Source organism: Macaca fascicularis, chromosome 7, assembly GCF_037993035.2.
Source record: "Macaca fascicularis isolate 582-1 chromosome 7, T2T-MFA8v1.1".
Classification (NCBI taxonomy): Eukaryota; Metazoa; Chordata; class Mammalia; order Primates; family Cercopithecidae; genus Macaca; species Macaca fascicularis.
Window position 1 is genome coordinate 1,007,673 of NC_088381.1, and position 20,918 is coordinate 1,028,590.

Here is a 20,918-nt window from a genome sequence, read left to right on the forward strand (position 1 = left end):
AAACCAGAACAGAAAACAGGTGGAAAGCCACGATGTTTGGCTTAACGTTCTAGAAGCTTTTAACCAAGTTCACATGTTGCAGAATCCACCTGAAGGGATACGCGGTCACACTCGCGGCCTCGGTCCCGGCCCTACGCTGCCCTCAGCGGGACACCTGTCTCAGCCCGGGGCCGCCTGAGGAGGAGGCTGACCCCCGGACGGGCTTCTTCAGGCCTTGGCCGCAAGGCTCTCCCGCCCCCTCCCTGGGATCCGGGAACTAGAAGGAGCGCTTCAAACGCAACGGTCCTGCGGCCACGGCCGGGCTCCCGAGGCACGGCCACGCCCCCGGCTCACAGCCACGCCCCCGGCTCACAGCCACGCCCCAGAGACAGACCGCCTCCAATGACAAGCCACGCGCCCGGAGACACGACCACGCCCCAGGAGACACGGCCACGCCCCGGAGACAAGCCTCGCCCCCAGAGACGCGGCCACGCCCCGGAGACAAGCCACGCCCCCAGAGACACGGCCACGCCCCGGAGACAAGCCACGCCCCCGGAGACACACTGACACCTGTGCAGAAGCAGCCAGGCCCCCGAGACAAGGGCCACGCTCCGAGAGACACAGCCATGCCCTGCGGACCCAGCCAGGCCCCTACAAGCACAGCCAGGGGCGGTTTCTCGCTTAGAGGGACGCCTTGGGGCTGCGCAGCGCGTTAGGGACGATTTGGGGCCGAGCAGCGCTTTGTGGGGACGCCAGCATTCAGTGACGGGTGTTTTCTCTGGGTGCGGGACACCGTCCACCAGAGGGGAGCTGGCTGCGGAGGGAGGGGCCGCCTCTGAACAGCCAGGTTTTCACCGCAGCGCGTAACCTGGTCCTTCTCGTTCCTTGCTGGTATTATGTCAGATGTTTAAAGAACTCGAATAACAATGTTCTTTTTTTTTTTTTTTGAGGCGGAGTTTCGTTCTTGTTGCCCCGGCTGGAGTGCAATGGCGCGATCTCGGCTCACCGCAACCTTCGCCTCCCGGGTTCAAGCGATTCTCCTGCCTCAGTCTCCCGAGTAGCTGGGATGACAGGCACGCGCCACCACGCCCGGCTAATTTTCGTATTTTCTGTAGAGACGGGGTTTCTCCATGTTGGTCAGCCTGGTCTCGAACTCCCAACCTCAGCTGATGCGCTCGCCTCGGCCTCCCAGATTGCTGGGATTATAGGTGTGAGCCACCGCGCCCGGCCACAATGTTCTTAGGATTTACGAAGACGCTGTTTTCCACACGCTGCTGGTCGCCGCCACTGTGAAGTCGGCTGCGGCGCTTGCTCCCGGCTATCGTTTCGCAGGGCCGAGGTGGGAGGGCCGCGGCCCCGGGGCGCACCCGGGCGGGGAGTGCTCAGGGCGGCCTGGCTGGGCCCTCCCGCCCTCCTGCCGGGCGCCAACCGGACTCCGCCAGCTCGACCTCTGCTCCGAGTCCCTCAGACCCACCATGCGCGGAGCTCTCAGCCGTGCGGCCACGGGCGCGCCGGTACCAGCAGGAAAGGCCGGGCAGGGCGCGGTGACCCGGCCTGGCTTGAGCGCCGGCAGCACAGCTCTCGGGGCTGGTCCTGCTTCACACCCGCACTGCTGGGGCCTTTTCTTGGGCTGAGCAGGTGACGGTGGCTCCCGGACCCAGTGGAGAAGGGCCCAGGCGTGGAACCCCGTCCCCTCCCCGGCAGGGCAGGTGTCAGGACCACGCCCAGCGCCGCACCCTGGCCTCTCTCCGTCCTGGCACCGGTGCGGTCCCCCCACCCCGCCCTGGGTCCGGCCGCGGGAGGCGGGGCTCGGGGCTCGGGGCTCGGGCAGGCTTGGTGAGCGTCCGGCGGGCACGGAAGGCCATGGCTGGGCGTCGAGGGCCTCGGAGAGACGGTGCTGGCAGCAGGAGGGGCAGGAGGGGCCCGCCCCCAACCCCCCACCCCACCCCTGCCCCACACCCCCAACCCCCCACCCCACCCCCGCCCCACGCCCCCAACCCCCATCCCCACTCCCACCCCCATCCCCGCCCCCCGCCCCCAACCTCACACCCACCCCCATCCCCCACGCCCACCCCCAACCCATCCCCCACCCCCACACCCCACCCCATTCCCCCCCGCAGGTCCTGAGGGCGGGGCACGGCTGCAGGCGGGAAGAGCGCAGAGCTGTGGAGGGGGCCGGCAGCTGCCCACACGAACGATTTGGGGCTGGGTGTGAGGACTGGAAGGTTCCACCGACTCTGTACCATCTTTTTTTTTTTTCCTAAAAATAAGCCACAACCATCAATTTTTTCTTTCTAAAATTTGGTGACGACTTGGTCACTTCGGTGTGAGTCTTGCTTGGAAGGAGGGTCCTGGGCGCCGTCGCGGGGAGGACCTGGAGGGGTGGGGTGGGGCTGTCGCGCCCTCCGCCCTGTGCCGCTGGCTTACGGCTCCCCAGTCCTGCTCCCACAGCTGCAGGCGGGAGCTCTGCCCAGGGTGGCCCTGCCCTAGGCAAGTCAAGCGCATGCGGCCCAACAAGGCAAAGCCAGGCTGAAGCTGTGGTTCCTGTGAGAGTGCAGCCACGGGCTGGGGTGACGGGAGGGTCACAACGGAGGACGGGCTGTGTGCCTGGGTGTTGGGATGTGTGTTAGGGTGTTGGGGTTCCCTAGAAGACGGTCTGTATGTTAAGGTGTTGGGGGTCCCCCAGAGGACAGGCTCTGTGTTAGGGTGTTGGGCTTCCCCAGTGGACGGGCTGTGTGCTAGGGTATTGGGGTACCCTAGAGGTTGAGCTGTGTGCTAGGGTATTGGGGTACCCTAGAGGTTGAGCTGTGTGCTAGGGTATTGGGGTCCCCTAGAGGTTGAGCTGTGTGCTAGGGTGTTGGGGTCCCCCAGAGGATGGGCTGTGTGTTAGGGGGTTAGGGTCCCCCAGGGGATGGACTGTGTACCAGGGTGTTGCTGTCCCCTAGGGGACAGGCTGGGTGTTAGGGTGTTGGGGTCCCCCAGAAGACAGGCTGTGGATTGGAGTGCTCCATCATCTTCATGAGAGGCGATGACCAGGTGGGACCAGGAGGAGTGAGGGTGTGTTTGGAAGAACTGGATGAGGAATGAGTGAGAAAGAGGGAGAGGTCTGGGTGAGCAGAGGCCTCTGTCTCCCAGGAAGTGCGGTGGAATGAGAGCCCCTACTCAACCCCCGACAACCACTGATCTATTCCTCATTTATACAATTTTGACATTTCAAGAATGTTGTAGTTATGGATAGAGTAAATGCTTTTTTTCACTGAGGATTTTCACTCTGGATTCCTCTATGTTGCTGTGTATGAATTGTCTGTTCCTTTTTTTTTTTTTTTTTGAGACGGAGTCTCGCTCTGTCGCCCAGGCTGGAGTGCAGTGGCCAGATCTCAGCTCACTGCAAGCTCCGCCTCCCGGGTTCACGCCATTCTCCGGCCTCAGCCTCCCGAGTAGCTGGGACTACAGGCGCCCGCCACCTCGCCCGGCTAGTTTTTTGTATTTCTTAATAGAGACGGGGTTTCACCGTGTTAGCCAGGATGGTTTCGATCTCCTGACCTCGTGATCCGCCCGTCTCGGCCTCCCAAAGTGCTGGGATTACAGGCTTGAGCCACCACGCCCGACCTGTCTGTTCCTTTTGATTGCGGCCTGGTCCTCCTGGGCATGCATGCAGCACAGCCTGTTTCACATTCCCCTAGGGACAGACGGCTGGGTGGCTTCCAATTTTTGATATAGCTGCTATGAACATTCGAGTGCAGGGTTTTATGTGAATGAAAGTTTCGTTTCTCTGGGATTAATGTCCAGGAGTGCAATTGTTGGCTGGTAGTTGCAATTTTAGTTTTTTTAAAACTGTCAAACTGCTTTCCAGAGTGGCTGTGCCATTTTGCATTCCCATCAGTGATGCAGGAGTGAGCCAGCCTCTCGAGTCCTCGGCAGCCGGCGGTGTTGTGTCTGTTTTCTTTTCTTTTCTTTTCTTTTCTTTTCTTTTCTTTTCTTTTCTTTTCTTTTCTTTCTTTCTTTCCTTCTTTCCTTCTTTCCTTCCTTCCTTCCTTCCTTCCTTCCTTCCTCCCTCCCTCCCTCCCTCCCTTTCTCTTTTTATTTATTTATTTTTTTGAGACAGAGTTTTGCTCTTGTCTCCCAGGCTGGAGTGCAATGGCATGATCTCGGCTCACTGCAATTTCTGCCTCCTGGGTTCAAGCGATTCTTCTGCCACAGTCTCCTGAGTAGCTGGGATCACAGGCACCTGCCACCACACCTGGCTAATTTTTGTAGTTTTAGTAGAGACAGGGTTACGCCATGTTGGTCAGGCTGGTTTCAAACTCCTGACCTCAGGTGATCTGCCCGCCTCGGCCTCCCAAAGTACTGGGATTACAGGCATGAGCCACTGCACCTGGCCTGTTTTCTATCTCAGCCTTTCTGATAGGTGTGCAGTGATAGTTCAGTTTTAATGTGCATTTCCCTAATGGCTCACGATCTTGAACGTCTTCTCATGTGGTTAGTTGCCATGTGCATATCCTCGTTAGTGAAATCTTTGCCCATTTTACTTTTTTTTTTTTTACTTTTGAAATTTGAAAATCATTTAGGAGTGGTGAGAGGGAAGATTCTTGCCTTGTCTTCCTGAGAAGGCTTCAGGTTTCTCACCGTTAGGTGTAATGTTAGCTCCACGTCTTTTGTAGATGTTCTTTGATAGGTTTGAGGATGTTCCTCTCTATTCCTAGTTTTCTTAGAGATTTTGTTTATCATGAATAGGTGTTGAATTTTGTTAAATGCTTTTCTGCATCAATTGATATGGTCATGTGATTTTTCTTCTTTAGCTTGTTAATATGCTAGATTACATTGATTGATATTTTTCACAGTTTTATTGAGATTATAATTAAATACCATATAATTCACTCATTTAAAGTGTACAAATTCATACCTGTAATCCCAGGACTTTGGGAGGCTAAGGTGAGAGGATCATTTGAGCCCAGAAGTTTGAGACCAGCCTGGGCACCATAGCAAGACCCTGTCTCTACTAAAAATAAAAAATTAGCTGAGCGTGATGCTGTGTGCCTGTGGTCCCAGCTACTTGGGAGCTGAGGTCGGAGGATCACTTGAGCCTGGGAGGACAAGACTGCAGTGAGGCGTGATTGCACCACTGCACTCCAGCCTGGGCGACAGAGGGAGACCCTGTCTCAAAAAAATGTACAGTTTAATGGTTTTTTTTAGTATATTCACTGAGTTGTGTGACCATCACCATGATCAATTTTAGAGCATTTTCATGAACCCAAGTGAAACTCCACGCTATTAGCATTTGTTCTTCATTTCCCTCCAACCTTATCCCCTCCCCTAGCCATAGGCAGCAACTAATTTATTTTATTTTATTTCCCTATGAATTTGCCTGTTCTGAAGATTTTATGTATACATAGAGTCAGGCAATATGTGGCCTTTTGTGACTAGCTTCTTTCACTGAGCATGTTTCCAAAGGTTATCCATGTTTTAGCATGTGTCAGACACCGATCATTTTTATTGTCAAATAATCCACTGGGTTATTATAAAAATGTGGTGTGTATACCACATTTTATTTATTTATTTAGTAATGGACATTTGGGTTATTTGCACTTCTTTTCTTTTCTTTTCTTTCTTTCTTTCTTTCTTTCTTTCTTTCTTTCTTTCTTTCTTTCTTTCTTTTTCTTTCTTTCCTTCCTTCCTTCCTTCCTTCCTTCCTTCCTCCTTCCTTTCCTTCCTTCCTTCCTTCCTTCCTTCCTTCCTTCCTTCCTTCCTTCCTTCCTTCCTTCCTTCCTTCCTTCCTTCCTTCCTTTCTTTCTTTCTTTCTTTCTTTCTTTCTTTCTTTCTTTCTTTCTTTCTTTCTTTCTTTTTCTTTCTTTCTCCTTCCTCCCTCCCTCCCTCCCTTCCTCCCTCTCTCTCTCTCTCTCTCTCTCTCTCTCTTTCTTTCTTTCTTTCTTTCTTTCTGAGTCTTGCTCTGTCACCCAAGCTGGAATGCAGTGGCACGATTTTGGCTCACTCCAACCTCCACCTCCTGGATTTCAATGATTCTCCTGCCTTAACCTCCCAAGTAGCTGGGATTACAGGTGCCCACCACCATGCCTGACTAATTTTTGTGTTTTTCGTAGAGACAAGGTTTCACCATGTTGGCCAGGCTGGTCTTGAACGCCTGACCTCAAGTGATCCCCCTGTCTTGGCCTCCCAAAGCGCTGGGATGACAGGCATGAGCCACCGTGCAGGGCTGGGTTGTTTCCACTTTTAGGGTACTGTGAATAATGATCCTATTAATGTTATTGTACACGTATCTGTGTGGACATATGTTTTCATTTCTCATGGGTATATTCCTACACATGGAATTGCTAGGTCATATGGTAGCTCCATGTTCAACACTGATTGATTTTTTTGAATACTGAACCAGCCTTGCATTCCTGGAACAAACCCTACTTAGTTATGTGTGTAGTTCTTTTGATATATTACTGAATTCCCTTTGCTAATATTTTGTTAAAGATTTTTGCACCATATTCATGTTAGATATTGGCCTGTAATATTTTTTCTTTGTACTGTATCTGATTTTGGTATCAGGGTAATATTGTCTTCATAAAACTCACTGAAGGTATACCTCATCTTCTGTTTCCTGGAAGAGATTGTATAGAATTAGTGTTAATTTAAATGTTTGGTAGAATTCTCTAGTGAAACCATCTGACCCTAGCAATTTCTTCTGTAAAAATTCAAATTTAATTTACTTAATAGAAATTATAGAGCTATTCAAATTACCTATTTTATATTGGATGAGTTGTAGCAATTTGTGCTTTTTGAGGAATCGGACTAAGTTTTCTAACTTATGTATGTAAAGTTGTAAAATGGCAATCTAATATACCATTATTATTCTTTGATGTCTTCAGGGTCTGTAGTGGTCTTTCCTGTTTCATTCCTGATATTAATAACTTTCATTCCCTGTTTTTTCTTTGCCAGTCTTGCTAGAGGATTGCTAATTCTGTTGATATTTTCAAAGAAGCTGCTCTTGGTTTCACTGATTTTTTTCTACTGTTTTTGTTGATTTGCTTTCTATTTCATTGATTTTTATTTATTTTTTATTTTTTTATTTTTTTTTGAGAGGGAGTCTCACTCTGTTGGCCAGGCTGGAGTGCAGTGGCCGGATCTCAGCTCACTGCAAGCTCTGCCTCCCGGGTTTACGCCATTCTCCTGCCTCAGCCTCCCGAGTAGCTGGGACTACAGGCGCCCACCACCACGCCCAGCTAGTTTTTTGTATTTTTTAGTAGAGACGGGGTTTCATTGTGTTAGCCAGGATGGTCTCGATCTCCTGACCTCGTGATCTGCCCGTCTCGGCCTCCCAAAGTGCTGGGATTACAGGCGTGAGCCACCGCGCCCGGCCTATTTCATTGATTTTTAATCTCAGCTTCATTATTTCTCAGTTCTGCTTGCTTTGGGTTTATTTTCCTCTTCTTTTTCGAGGTTCTTGAGATGAGAGCTTATATTATTTTTCGAGACTTGCTCTCCTTTTGATACTAGCATTTATGCTGTAAACTTCCTCCCATCACTGATTTCACTGTGTTCTGCCAATTGTGATATGTTGTATTTTCACTTTCATTCAGTTCAGTATAATTCTGATTTCCCTTGAGACTTTCTTTTTGAATCCTGGATTATTTGGAAGTATGTTTAATTTCCAAGTGTGCAGATTTTCCTCCTCTCTTTCTGTTACTTATTTCTAATTTGATTGCATTGTGGCTATAGAGTACTCTGTATGATTTCAATTCTTTTCAGTTTGTTGAGGTTTGGTTTATGGTCCAAAGTGTAGTCTATCTTGGTGTATGTTCTTTAGGCACTTTGTAAGAATATTCTGCTGTTGTTGGATGGAGTGTTCCATAAATATTGATTATATTCTATTGGTTGTTGGTGTTGTTCAGTTCTTCTATATCTGCACTGATTTTCTGTCTAGTTCTATTAATTGCTGAGAGACAAATGTTTAAGTCTGTAACTATAAAACCATAATTGTCTTTCTCCTTTTAGTTCTATCAGTTTTTGCATTAGATATTTTGCGGATCTGTTGTATTGTGCATATGTGTTTAGGATTTCTGTCTTCTTGGTAAAGTGACCTTTTCATCACTACAAGATGCCTCTCTCGGTGCCTGGTAATTTTCTTTGCCTTGAAGTCTAGCATATGTTATGTGAATATAACCTCTCCTACTTTCTTTGGATTGATGCTTGAATTATATATCTTTTTCCATCCTTTTACTTGCACCCTACCTATATTGTTATTTAATTTTATTTTTCAACTTTTATTTTAGATTCGGGGATGCATGTGCAGGTTGTTACAAAGGCATGTTGTGTGACACTGAGGTTTGGTGTACCACTGAACCTGTCTCCCAGGTAGTGAGCACAGTACCCAATAAGTAGTTTTTCAAGGCTTGATCTCCACCCTCTCTCCCTGCTCCAGTAGTCCCCAGGGTCTGTTGTTCCCATCTTTATGTCCATGTGAACCCATATACTGTTATTTTAGAAGTAAATTTCTTACAGACCTTGCATAGTTGAGTCATATTTTTAAATTCACTCTGCCAATCCATCTTTTAGTTGGTGTATTCAGACCATTTACATTCAATGCATTTTTCTGATATGTTAGAGCTATGGGTAACTTGAACATTTTTTTAGAATTCCATTTTGATTTATCTATAATGTTTCTTGGTGTAGCTCTTTTATAGCTTTTTAAAGTCATTGCTCTAGGTATTAAAGTATATATATACGTTACTTGTCACAGTCTATTGATGCCATCATTTTATCAGTTTGAGTAAAATCAAGAAAACTTACCTCCTTTTACATCCTTTACCTCTCTCATTTGTTATAGAATTGTCTTGACGATTTCATCTGCATACATTGATAAACACATCAAAGAATGTTATAATTTTTGCTTCAAATATTCAACAGAATTTAGGAAAATCAAGAGGAGAGGGAAAATGTATTTACCTATATATAAATGTTATTCAATAGCATGTTATCACAGTTGATGACAGAATTACTTCCATTCTCTGAATGAAAACAGCACATGATGCATCTGTTAAGAATCTTGCTAGGACTGACCTTTTGTTTTTTTCCTTTGAGATGGGGTTTTGCTTTTGTTGCCCAGGCTGGAATGCAATGGTACGGTCTTGACTCACTGCAACCTCTGCCTCCTGGGTTCAAATGATTATCCTGCCTCAGCCTCCCAAGTAGCTAGGATTACAGGTGTCCTCCACCACGGCCGGCTAATTTTTGTATATTTAGTAGGGGTGGAGTTTCACTATGTTGACTAGGCTGGTGGCAAACTCCTGACCTCAGGTGATCCACCCATCTTGGCCTTCCAAAGTGCTGGGATTACAGGTGTGAGCCACCACACCCAGCCTGGACTTTTTATTTTATTTTATTTTATTATTATTTTTTGAGACAGGGTCTCACTCTGTCACCCAGGCTTGAGTGCAGTGGCACAATCCTGACTCATTGAAGCCTCGACTTTCCTGGCTTAGTGATTCTCCTACCTCAGCCTCCTGAGTAGCTGGGACTAGAGGCATGCACCACCGTGCCTGGCTAAGTTTTTGTATTTTTAATAGAGATGGGATTTTGCTATGTTGCCTAGGCTGGTCTCAAACTCCTGGGCTCAATCAATCTGCCTGCCTTGGCTTCCCAGAGTGCTGGGATTACAGGCGTGAACCACCACTCCTGTCCTTACCTATATTCTTTTACCTTCCTGATGTTCTAAAATGTATTCTTTCATTTTCCCTTTCTGTTTAGAGAACTTCATTTAGTCATTCTTTTAGGGTAGGTTTGCTGGCAATAAATTTTGAGTTTTCTTTAATCTAAAAACATCTTGGTTTCTCTTTCACTGGATATAGGCTTCTGGCTTGCCTGTTCCTTCCTCTCATTACATGAAAAATGTTACATCACTTTCTTCTGGCCACCATGGTTCCTGTCATCTGAATTGTTTTTTCCATGTAGGGACATTTTAATTTCTCTCTTTAGGACATTTTTCTTTGCTTTTAGTTTTTAAAATTTTGCCCTCTATATGTGTTGGTGTGGATTTCTTTGGGGTTATCTTGTTTGGGGTTTGCTTAGCTTCTCAAATCTGTAGGTTTATGTCTTTTGCCACATTCAGGAAATTTTCAGCCATGACGTCTTCAAATACTTTTTAAGCTACATACTCTTCATCATCTTCTTCTGGCATTTGGATTACATGAAAGTTAGATCTTGTGTTATGGTCCCACAGGTCTCTGAGGTTCTGATAAATTGTTTTAGACTATATTTTCTCTATTGTTCAGATTGAGTAATTTCTATTGTTCTGTCTTCCACTTACTGATTCTTTTCTCTGTTCCCTCCATTTTACTGTTGAGTTCATTTTTGCATTTAAAATTTTGCTATTGTGTTTTTCAGTTTCATTTGGCTCTTATTTGCTGAGACTTTCTGTGTTTCATTTGTTTCAAATGTGTTTGTTATTGCTTGTTGAACCGTTTTTATTTTGGCTGATTTAAAAATATTTTTTCAGATAATTCTAACATCTCCATCATCTTGGTGTCTTCATCTATTTTCTTTCAAGTTGAGATTTTCCTGGTTATCACTATGGTAGGTGGTTTTGAGTGAAACCTGCATATTTTGAGTATTACATTATAAGACTCTAATCACCACTTAAACCTTCTGTTTAGCTGGCTTCCCTTGACACTGCTCCAGCAGAAGGGCCTGACATTGCTGCCAGATAGGGTTAGAAGTTCAGGTTCCCCAAGATGGGGACGGATTCCCCCTTATTGCTGGGTGGGTGTGGGACCTCTGCCTCTTACTAGGCCTCTGTTGATATCACCCTGGCTGAGTGGAATGGGGCATCTCATTACTGCTCATTACTGACCTCTAGTGACACCACTGGGGGGTGGCCTCATTACTGCCGAGCAGAAGTGAATGCCCTGACACCCCATTTGGCCTCCTCTGACACCATGTCAGCAAGGAAGGAGAAGGGTCCCTTTTACTGCAGGGCAGGGATGAAGTCCGGGCTCCTCACATGGTGGTCCCCACTTAAGCCATTGGGGGAGGAGTGTGTAGGGAGGAGGTGGAACTCCCTAGCACCCAGCAACCGGTGAACGTCCAAACTCCCTACTCAACCTTTTACGAAGCATCCCTGTGAGGACTGGGGGCCAGGCACTGTGTAATATCTTTTGGAGGATGCCCACTCAGCCTTTGCTGTCCTGAGTGGATATGGGTCTACCTTATTAGGCTGCAGTAGAACAGATATTGTCTAAAAGCTTTCTGTCTTGCTAGGCTACCTATTTCCTGGTCCTTTGGCTGGGGGCAGGCTTCTCTTGGGGCTTTTTGTTCTAAACGTCAGGTTTTTAGTTGTACTTAGCAGGAAGAACAGGGAAAAGTAGGTCTTCTCTGTCTTCCTGAAAACCCAAGTCCTGAGCTGTGTATTTTTAGTGTTGGCAGATAGGACAGTACGTTTGCATGTCAGTTTGTGAGGTTCAGGATGGGGAGGGGTGCAACAGTGCAGTCTGGCCGGGTGTGGGAGCAGGTGGGCTCCACTGAACCTGGCAGGGCTGTAGACAAGTGTGTCCTTGAGAGGCTGGGCTTTTATTCTCATTGCTTCTAGTTTTGCCAGCATGGCTATTCTGGGACGTTTTGCTCTTGGAGACATTCCTCACTGTCGCCCTACTGTGTTCTGAATCCCAGTGTCTGACTCCAGCTTGGGCTCTGGCTTGGGTTCAGCCAATAGGAGACTCTTCTGGGCGATTAGGGGATTAGGGAAGGGAGGATGCCGCACTCTTCTTTGGGGTATCTCTTCTGGGGCTCCAGCTCCTTCCAGAAGTGCTCAGAGTAGCTTCTATTTCCTTCTTGGACCCTGGCTGATTCAGTCAGTAAAGGGAGCAAGAGGCAGAGGCAGCAGCTGGGAGTGAAAGGGGGATGGGTGTGTGGGGTTTAAGCGGGGAGTGGAGGACAGCAGGTGCGTATACTGCCTGGGGAGGTGTGGTGGGATTGCTGGACAGTACTGGGGCCCACCTGGGGTTCCTCATATGAAGTCATCTGCAGGCATAGGCAGCAAGGAAGGTGTTCTACAGCCATGTTCAACGGCTGAGAAGGGTTGGGATTTGGCCATGGGTGGCAGACTCCAGGGGCCCATGGTCCCCACTTCCTGGTGTTCACACCCTGGTTTAGTCCTCTTCCTTTGAGTGTGGGCAGGCAGGACCCAGGACTGACCTCCAGCTGACAGGATACAGCAAAGTGGTGGATGTCCCCCTGACACGTAATAGCCTATAAAACTCTGCCTCACTGCTGCTCGCTCTCCAGATGCTCCTTGTTGCCTGAGAAGGCAAGCAGACGTACTGGAGAAGCCCACATGGTGAGCATGCAGGCACCTGTTGGGGTGAAGGGGGCCTCCTGTAACAAAACACCATAAACTTCTTGCTGGCCCACAGCCAGCAAGAAGCTGCGTCCCTGAGTCCTGCAGCCACCAGGACGTGGATCCTGTCTGCACTGAGTGACCTTGGCAGCAGATTCTTCTCCAGTTGAGCTTCCAGATGAAATCACAGCCCAGTGGCCCCTTGAGATCCCAAGCAGACAACCCAGTTGAGCCACCCTGGCCTTGACCCACAGAAACTCTGAGATTATACACATGTGTGCTTTTAAACCTGTGTACTTTGTGGTGATTTGTTTTGCAGTAATAAAAAAACTCGTTTATCAGGTAAGTTTGAGAGAATGATTTGGGGCAAGTAAGAGCAGGGTGTTTGCTGGACCACAGAGGTTCCACCGGGAAAGAGGGGAGTGAGGCCTTGGAGAAGGGACATGGCCTGAAAGAGAGTGGACATTTGTTGTACTAAGGGTGGGTGGTATGTTCCTGTGTGAGTCCATTCATGCTGCTGTAACAAAACACCGTAAACTGATGACTTACGCCACAAACATCATTTCTCACAGTTTGGGAGGCTGTGAAGTCTCAGATCACAGCACCAGCGGATTCAGCGTCTGGGGAGGGCCCACCTCCTGGTTCACAGACAGCACCTTCTCACCGTGTCCCCACATGGTGGAGAGAGGAGCTGAGGTCTCCCACGACTCTCGGAAGGGTCTGGAGAGCTCTACCCTCAGGGCCTCTCCAAATCCCAGTCACCTCCCTGACACCCCACCTCCGAACACCATCCCATTAGAGGGGAGGGTTCCAGCCTCCGAGTTTGTTGGAGGGCACATACACAGTCAGTTTGTGACAATTCCAATGGCATGTTCTTCTAAAGAAGCTGGGTGTTTTAAGAGGGGCAAGGGCGTCCTGGAACTGTCAATGGAGAGCAGGAGGACCCCCCTCTGAAGTCTCAGCAGGACCAGTTACATAATTTGTGGGGCCCTTTGTTCAAAAACCAGGGAAAATGCCATTAATGGTACTAAAATATAAAGTTTTCTCTTTTCTTCCATAGTCTCTCTCTCTCGGCTTGTCATGGTGCTTTTAAATTGGTATTTAATGCCATTATTCTAAATAAAAAAATTTAAATTTTAAATTGTTACTATTACTTTTACTAGTCATCTTTATATCGTGCCACATCAGTTTTAAATGCAAATACTGAAACATTTAGCTCGTGTGTGGAATTTGTGGAATTGGACTTTTTTGTAGCTGGTGTGTACATTTGTACTTTGTTCTTACCAGGCAGTGGAACCATTGTATAAAACAAATGCAACTGCTTTATGTCACTTTTATGATACAAGAACATTCTGCCGACATGGCCTGCCTTTGGCTCACTGGTTTGTGAGTGATCACTCTCAGCGTAAGTGGTTGGTTAAAGCAGGGAAATACCAGTGGTGAGAAGGGCATACGGACTTCCTTGGTCGTTCAGGTCTCTTCAAATGTCATGTCTTTCTGTATTTGAGTCAGTTCTGGCTCCACCAGGAAGTGTGCGTCTGGGGCTGTCAGTGCCCTGTCTTACTTAGCGGTAGACATGACACGCCTTGTACTTGCTTTGAGTCTCAGCAAACTCCTGTCATCCTGGGTCCACTGGAATTCTGTGCTCCTAGGGCATTGTGAAGGTGACTAGGACTGGCGACGCACTATTGTGCTAACTCCAGCCCCAGCACGTGCCTCTGCATCTCAGTGCCAGAAATCCAACTCAGCCAAAGTGCACACTGAGTCCTGGCTTCAGGGCAACCCTGGACAGCAAACCAAGCGGCTGCAAGGCCAAAGGTCATTTCTGGTGCTGTAGGATGCTGGAAAAGGTAAAAAATAAAATGGTTAGTGGTTTGAAATATAAGCCCCAAAGTAGGACAGCATAACCTTACAAGTATAGGAATAGTTCTTACTCTTATGGTGGGTACTATTATATTCTCACCAGAAAAATATTAATTTGCTAAAGGCAAAAAATGTAAAAATCACAGAAGAGACAAAACCAAAGGAAAAGGACCCCATGGGTACCGTCGCCATCCAGAGGTAGCCATGTTTTGGAGGGTGTGTCTTTTGGGCTTCTGTTCTATGTAATTTATAAATACTTATTTCAATAAAAACATCACAGTGTACCACGTGCCTTAGTCTTTCCACACCCTTAGCATTTCCCAATAGCAAGAACCATCCTTTAGATCATTTTTAATGTAGCACAGAATTTCATGCTGTGCACACATCACAATTTACTTAACTGGCTCTCTGTTGCTGAACACTTAGGCCATTGCTAGTGTGTCCAGAGTTGGTTCCTTCTGGTGGGTTCTTGGGCTCGCTGACTTCAAGAATGACCCACAGACCTTGGCGGTGAGTGTTACAGCTCTTAAAGGTGGCACAGACCCAAAGAGTGAGCAGCAGCAAGATTTATTGGGAAGAGCAAAACAACAAAGCATCCACAGCCTGGCACTGGAGCCCAGCGGGCTGCTGCAGTTGGCTGGGGGGTGGTCGGTTTTTATTCCTTACTTGTCCCTGCCCACATCCTGCTGATTGGTCCATTTTACAGAGTGCTGATTGGTCCATTTTATTACAGCGTGCTGATTGGTCCATTTTCCAGAGTGCTGATTGGTGTGTTTACAATCCTGTAGCCAGAAAAGGTCTCCAAGTCCCCGCCCCACCCAGGAAGTCCAGCTTCGCTTCTCGCTAGTGTGAAAAGCTCCTGCGTGGCTAGGACGGTGGAACCCGGGAGCGCCTCCGTGGGAGCAGCCTTCCCACTGTGTGGACTTCGGAGGTGCAAACGTGAGTCCCCGTGTGCCTTTCATCACGAGTGGTTTTTTCTGGCTGCCCTAGAGAGAAGACTGGCGGCGGAGCATGCATCTGGAGAGCAGAGACGGCAGGCGGGACCCTGGCGCGCCCGAGGTGGAGCTCCTGCAGACGTCCGGGCCCCCGGGACTCGCTGAACTTGCCGCGGGCAAGCGCAGGCCTCCGCGGGGAGCCGGCGGGGCTGACCCCTCGCTCTCCTGCCCCAGCGGGGCCGCTGGGCAGAGCTCCTGGGCTCCTGCAGGCCAGGAGTTTGCTTCATTCCTCACAAAGGGGAGGTGAGTTTAAAATAGTGCCGTCTTGTAAATGTGGACTTCACGAAGATTGGGTTTCCGTGAGCATCGTTCCCCCACGTTTGTTGTGGGAAACATTTCCAGAAACTTTCCAAGAATTTTTCCAGCGTTAGATCCCTTTCCTGGCTTAGTTTTTGATGACTGATATTTGTAAAATATCATGAGCTTAATTTAGCTCCAAAAGATAATACAAATAGAAAAGAGAGTTTGTAGCATGAAGATTTAACACCTAATGTATTATTTAAGGTATTGCAATTATTCTGCAGTGTTGGAAAGTGTATGTCTCTTAGGACATGCTTTATTTCTATACATATAGCAAGTGGAACTGAGTAGTTCATGTCAGAAAAGTCAGAATTTACATAAAAGGAAATTTAAAAATAATTTCAACATTTATTTTAGATTCAGGGGTTAAATGTGCAGGTTTGTTACCTGGATATGTTGTGTGATGCTGAGGTTTGGGGTACTACTAATCAACTGGGTAGTCAGCATGGTACCCAATAGTTAGTTTTCCACCCTCCCTCCTCCCGCCCCCGTGTGGTCCGAGTGTCCCCTGCTGCTTTCTTTATGTCCATATGCACCCGGGGTTAGAGCCCACTTATCATGAGAATATGTGGTATTTGGTTTCCTGTTCCTGTGTTAATGCGTTTGGATAATGACCTCCAGCTACATCCATGTTGCTGCAAAAGACATGATTTCATTCTTTTTTTTTTTTTGAGACGGAGTCTCGCTCTGTCGCCCAGGCTGGAGTGCAGTGGCGCGATCTCGGCTCACTGCAAGCTCCGCCTCCCGGGTTCCCGCCATTCTCCTGCCTCAGCCTCCCGAGTAGCTGGGACTACAGGCGCCCACAACCGCGCCCGGCTAATTTTTTGTATTTTTAGTAGAGACGGGGTTTCACCGTGGTCTCGATCTCCTGACCTCGTGATCCACCCGCCTCGGCCTCCCAAAGTGCTGGGATTACAGGCGTGAGCCACCGCGCCCGGCCAATTTCATTCTTTAAGAGAAAATTTTGATACGTCTTTAAATATTTACTTATGTAAAGACAATGAATGGATTTTACATGTCAATCCTTATACTCCAAATCCATAATTTGCAGTTCACGCAGATGTCCTTGTAATGAGAAAAGCAGCATCCTATGAGTAGATGTCTCTGCCTGTCTTTATTGGGGCATATCGATTACATGGCAGATCTGAGGACCCTCGTTCCCACAGCCGGAGCCCTGACCCCTGCAGTACTGTTGGTCTCTCCAGCCTTTAACAAAGCACCACAGAACTGCATGCGGGTGCGCTGCGTGCTGCTGCTGTGACCCTGCCCCTCCGGGGGGAGCTCCCCAGCCTGCGTGCTCATGCTTTTACTGAGTGTTTCTACTTACTTGGAGTCTGTGCTGTCGTCTTGCAAATGGTGAATCTTCGAATTGCTCTCTTTGGCAACGTGTTTCGAGGTTTCTCTATGCTGATGCCTGTAGCTCTCGTTCATTCTTGTGAACTCCTTGCATAGAATTTCATTATGTGAACATGCCACCGTTCATACATGTTCTCCTGTTGGCGGCTTTTCAGTTTCTGCTCCTCACCCCCCCAGCGTATACTATTAAAAACAGCCTGTAGTAAATGTTCTCTGTTATACACTGAATGTGTTTGTTTCTCCCAGATTCGTATTGAATATTCTGAGAATTAACTTTCTCTGGTCCCATGTTGCAGGATCTTCTCCCAGCGAGAGGCTTGCCTTTTCCTTTGCTTTCAAGAGTGTTTTTTGTTGGGAAGTGTCTAATATGGCCAGAAGGACTGCATGGCCGTGTGCATGGGGAGGCAGACGAGGCAGCAGGATTGTCCCAGCCAGGATGTGAGTGATGGAAGGCTAATGTTCAGCTTCCAGTGAGACAAGAATCAGGAAAACCAGACGAGCATATTTGCAAGTTCTTTGACCTCACTTCTTGCTTCGATGTACGGTGTACCGGGGCAGACTAGGGCCCGTCATGAGCTCCACAGTCAGGAGGCCCTGGGCACCCAGGCAGGATTCCAGGTGGAGGAGAAGGGAGGGCGTGGAGAGGTGCTGATAGGTGCAGGAACGTGGGGGCGAGAACTGGCAGATGTGATGGTCCAGTGAAGGGAGGGCTGAGGGTGCCCTGACCCCACAGCCTGCCCAGGGCACGGGGAGGGGGTGTTAGGATGGCACTGGCAACTACCTAGGCTGAGTGCGGAGATGCCAGAAGGTGCCACCCGTGTCCGCAGGCATGAGCCTTCACGAGTGAGCAGCACCTCCCATGTGGAGGTTCTCCCTGGAGGAGGAGCAACAGGGAACTGCAGCCTCAAGGGGCGGCTCTCAGCACCACGAGGAGAATGGCGTGTTGGCCCAGCCCACCCACGGTGAGGAATCTCGGGGGAAGGGCTCACGGGTGTGAATGTCTGAGTACGGAGGGCACAGGCTGTTGCCCACGTGCACCTAGGCCAGCCGCCTGAAACAGCACACTCCCGGGCAGGTGTGGGGCCGTGTCGCCTGGTGGCCATGTGTGCAGTATCCCAGCACTGTCATCTCAAGCTGAAGGTTACTGAAGGATTTTATTACATTTTGCCTTTCTTGTTTCATGAAAATAGGCAGAAAATGAAAAAACAAAACAAAACAAAACAGTATTCTTATTAGAGAGAAGATACATAAGTCTTTGAACCTAGCATAGGTGGGAGTCTTAGGTATGTGGAAACCTGCAAACCCCTTAGCCTCAGTGAAGTCGAACCCATCTATTACGGGTTCAGTTGTGGAGGATGACCAGAGTGAAAGAACACTATGAGATGCTGCAAATAGATTGCTTCAGACTGTGTTGAAAAGGTAATTTGGGGCACTGAACTGGCCTATGTTTTAGCTCTCAGGGAATCATCCGCTTGCAGCCTAGTTTTCTGTCGTTTGTGCAGGGGAGAAGCAGGCAGAGGCTGCAGCCTGCCGTGTGCCCTTTTTCCTTTGGCTCCCAGGCAGCTCAGGTGAGCTGCCTGGGATTTCTTGGGTCAGTTTCATCACCTGTATACAAACTGATAAGTAGGTATTTTCTTAAAATGATTAAAATCTGTATGAAACAAGGCAGGATATACATATAAAGAAAGCTGGAAGGGAGAGTGAATTCATAATCTATTGCCAGGTAACAAATTTCTCCCAAATTTAGCAGCTTAAAAGAGTACATATTTATTTTCTCAGTTTCATGGGTCAGAAATCTGGGCACAGCTGACCTAGGTCTTCTGCTCAGGGTCTTCATAGGCTGGGACAAGTTGTCAGCTAGAGCCATAGCATCTCAGCGTTCAGCTGGAGCAGGATCCGCTTCTGAGCTTATCTGTGTGGTTGCTGGCCGGCTGTGGTTCTTCCTGGGCTGTTGGATGGATGGGCTCAGTTCCTTGCTGGCTGTTGACTGGAGGCCACCTCAGCTCCTTGCCAGGGGCCTACTCCATCTGGGCAGGCACAAGGGATAGTCTTTTGTGACCTAATCACAGAGTGACACCATCCCTTCTTCTGTATTCTGTTGGTTAGAAGGCAGTCACTAGGTCCAGCCCACACTCGGGGATGGGATTGTGGGAGGGTGTGAGTACCAGCAGGCCAATTCCTGGGAGCCACTCAGGCACCACTGACCCCAGAGATGAATCGTGGTGAAGGAAATTGTTGTGAAAAAGTTGGAACTGGAACACAAAAATGATTGGTGTCTTTTATAGGAAGTGAAGGGAGGTCTGGAATCCTTCCAGGTTATCTGCATTTTTCACTGTTTGCAACTCATCAGAAAGCTGACAATAATGCAGATGACTCTTTTCCCTAGAAGTAAAGTTGGATTGTGTCTGTGGAATGCATTGTTCAGTTTTGCCTTTATTTGTAAGTTCAATTCAACATTGTTACCCAGGCTGGAGTGCAGTAGTGCAAACTCAGCTCACTGCAACCTCCGCCTCCCAGGTTCAAGTGATTCTCCTGCCTCAGCCTCCTGAGTAGCTGGGACTACAGGCACTCGCCACCACATCTGGCTAATTTTTGTATATTTAGTAGAGACGGGGTTTCACCATGTTGGCCAGGATGGTCTCGATCTGCTGACCTCTGTTCCACCGCCTCAGCCTCCCAAAGTGCTGGACTACAGGCGTGAGCCACCGCTCCGGGCCTAATTCAGCATTTCTAATTGCCTGTGTATGTGTGGTTTTTTGCATCTTATCAGTTTCCTCTGATTGATGAGTTAAACAAAAGATTGACCTGCATTCATTTTATGTTGGGATGAGAGTCATGGTTTTACCCTCCTTTAACAATAGTCCTATAACAGAGGGAACCAACCACAAAGACCTATGGAGAAAGCAGACTTCATTCTCTGGGCACCTCGACCCTTGTCTTTCGGACCCTGCACCTGCTCTGTGTGTCCAGCCCTGGAACGCTGCTGGACACTCCTCAGGGCTGTTTCCCCCCGTCTTAGCTGAGGACTTCCACCCTTTTGTTAGAGGAATACGTCTTGTCCATACAATCGTAATGACATGAAACAAACAAAATTGCCAAATGAAAGATGAATTTTATCCAATATGCTAATTTTATTCATAAAAAAGTAAGCACAGGGCTGGGTGCAGTGGCTCACGTCTGTAATTCCAGCACTTTGGGAGGCTGAGGCAGGCAAATTACCTGAGATTGGGAGTTTGAGACCAGCCTGACCAACATGGAGAAACCCTGTCTCTAGTGAAAATACAAAATTAGCCGGGCCTGGTGTCACATGCCTGTGATCCCAGCTACTCGGGAGGCGGAGGTAGGAGAATCGCTTGAACCTGGGAGGCGGAGGTTGCAGTGAGCTGAGATCGCACTATTGCACTCCAGCCTGGGCAACAAGTGTGAAACTGTCTCAAAAAAAAAAAAAAGTGAGCACAGAGTGACATGCAGCCTTCCCCACTCTCTTCACTCTCTCTTTCCCGTTCGCTTTGCCTAAAAACTAAATCTCAGAAAATTTTGAATCAATTTTTCTCTGTATCTCAAAATAGTATGTAAGAACGACAGATATACTTAAATACATTTGGTTGTCAGATTGACAGACTAAAATTATCTATTTTTTTTTAAAGTCAAGATTGTGTGGGAAGGTTTATTTCTAATCAGTGGAAAATGTAATTAATTTTTTCTAATTGTTTTCACAAATCAGGAATTAATTGACCTTAAAATTTGCCCTTTCAAAATTAGCTAATTACCTTTCGGTCTTCCACTTAGCAGGAATATATATGGTGGAAGGTTGGACAGGGAAGCAAATTAGAGAGAATATGTTAAAAATAATGAAGATAAATTATTTTAAGACAGCATTTACATCTATTGTGGATTAGTTACTGTATTTCATTATTATCAAGTGAAAATAAACATTGCTGAAAATTTGGAGGTTGAAGGGAGAACACAGGGAGAACACAGCGTTGTGCCCCTAACACAATCATTACTGCCTGCTTGCATTTATCTGTGTTCCCTTCTGGTCTTTCCCATATGCAATACAAGTTTTTACATAATTGTGCTCAGAGGGTATC

General features: G+C 47.9%; 1 protein-coding gene across 26 annotated transcripts in view; it reads left to right on the top strand.

The window, feature by feature from the left end:
* The window catches only part of OCA2 (OCA2 melanosomal transmembrane protein), a 460,826-nt gene that overhangs the window by 2,558 nt on the left and 437,350 nt on the right, over positions 1 to 20,918 (top strand). For 13 of the 26 annotated variants that reach the window (XM_073995268.1, XM_073995267.1, XM_073995266.1 and 10 more), the window contains exon 1: positions 15,027 to 15,414. In XM_073995268.1, coding sequence (XP_073851369.1) covers positions 15,188 to 15,414 — 227 coding nt within the window. In that variant the 5' untranslated portion in view covers positions 15,027 to 15,187. Of the gene's footprint in view, positions 1 to 553; positions 1,319 to 15,026; positions 15,415 to 20,918 lie in introns of those variants that run through there. The other 13 variants (XM_073995274.1, XM_065547634.1, XM_073995264.1 and 10 more) reach the window with 4 other exon arrangements.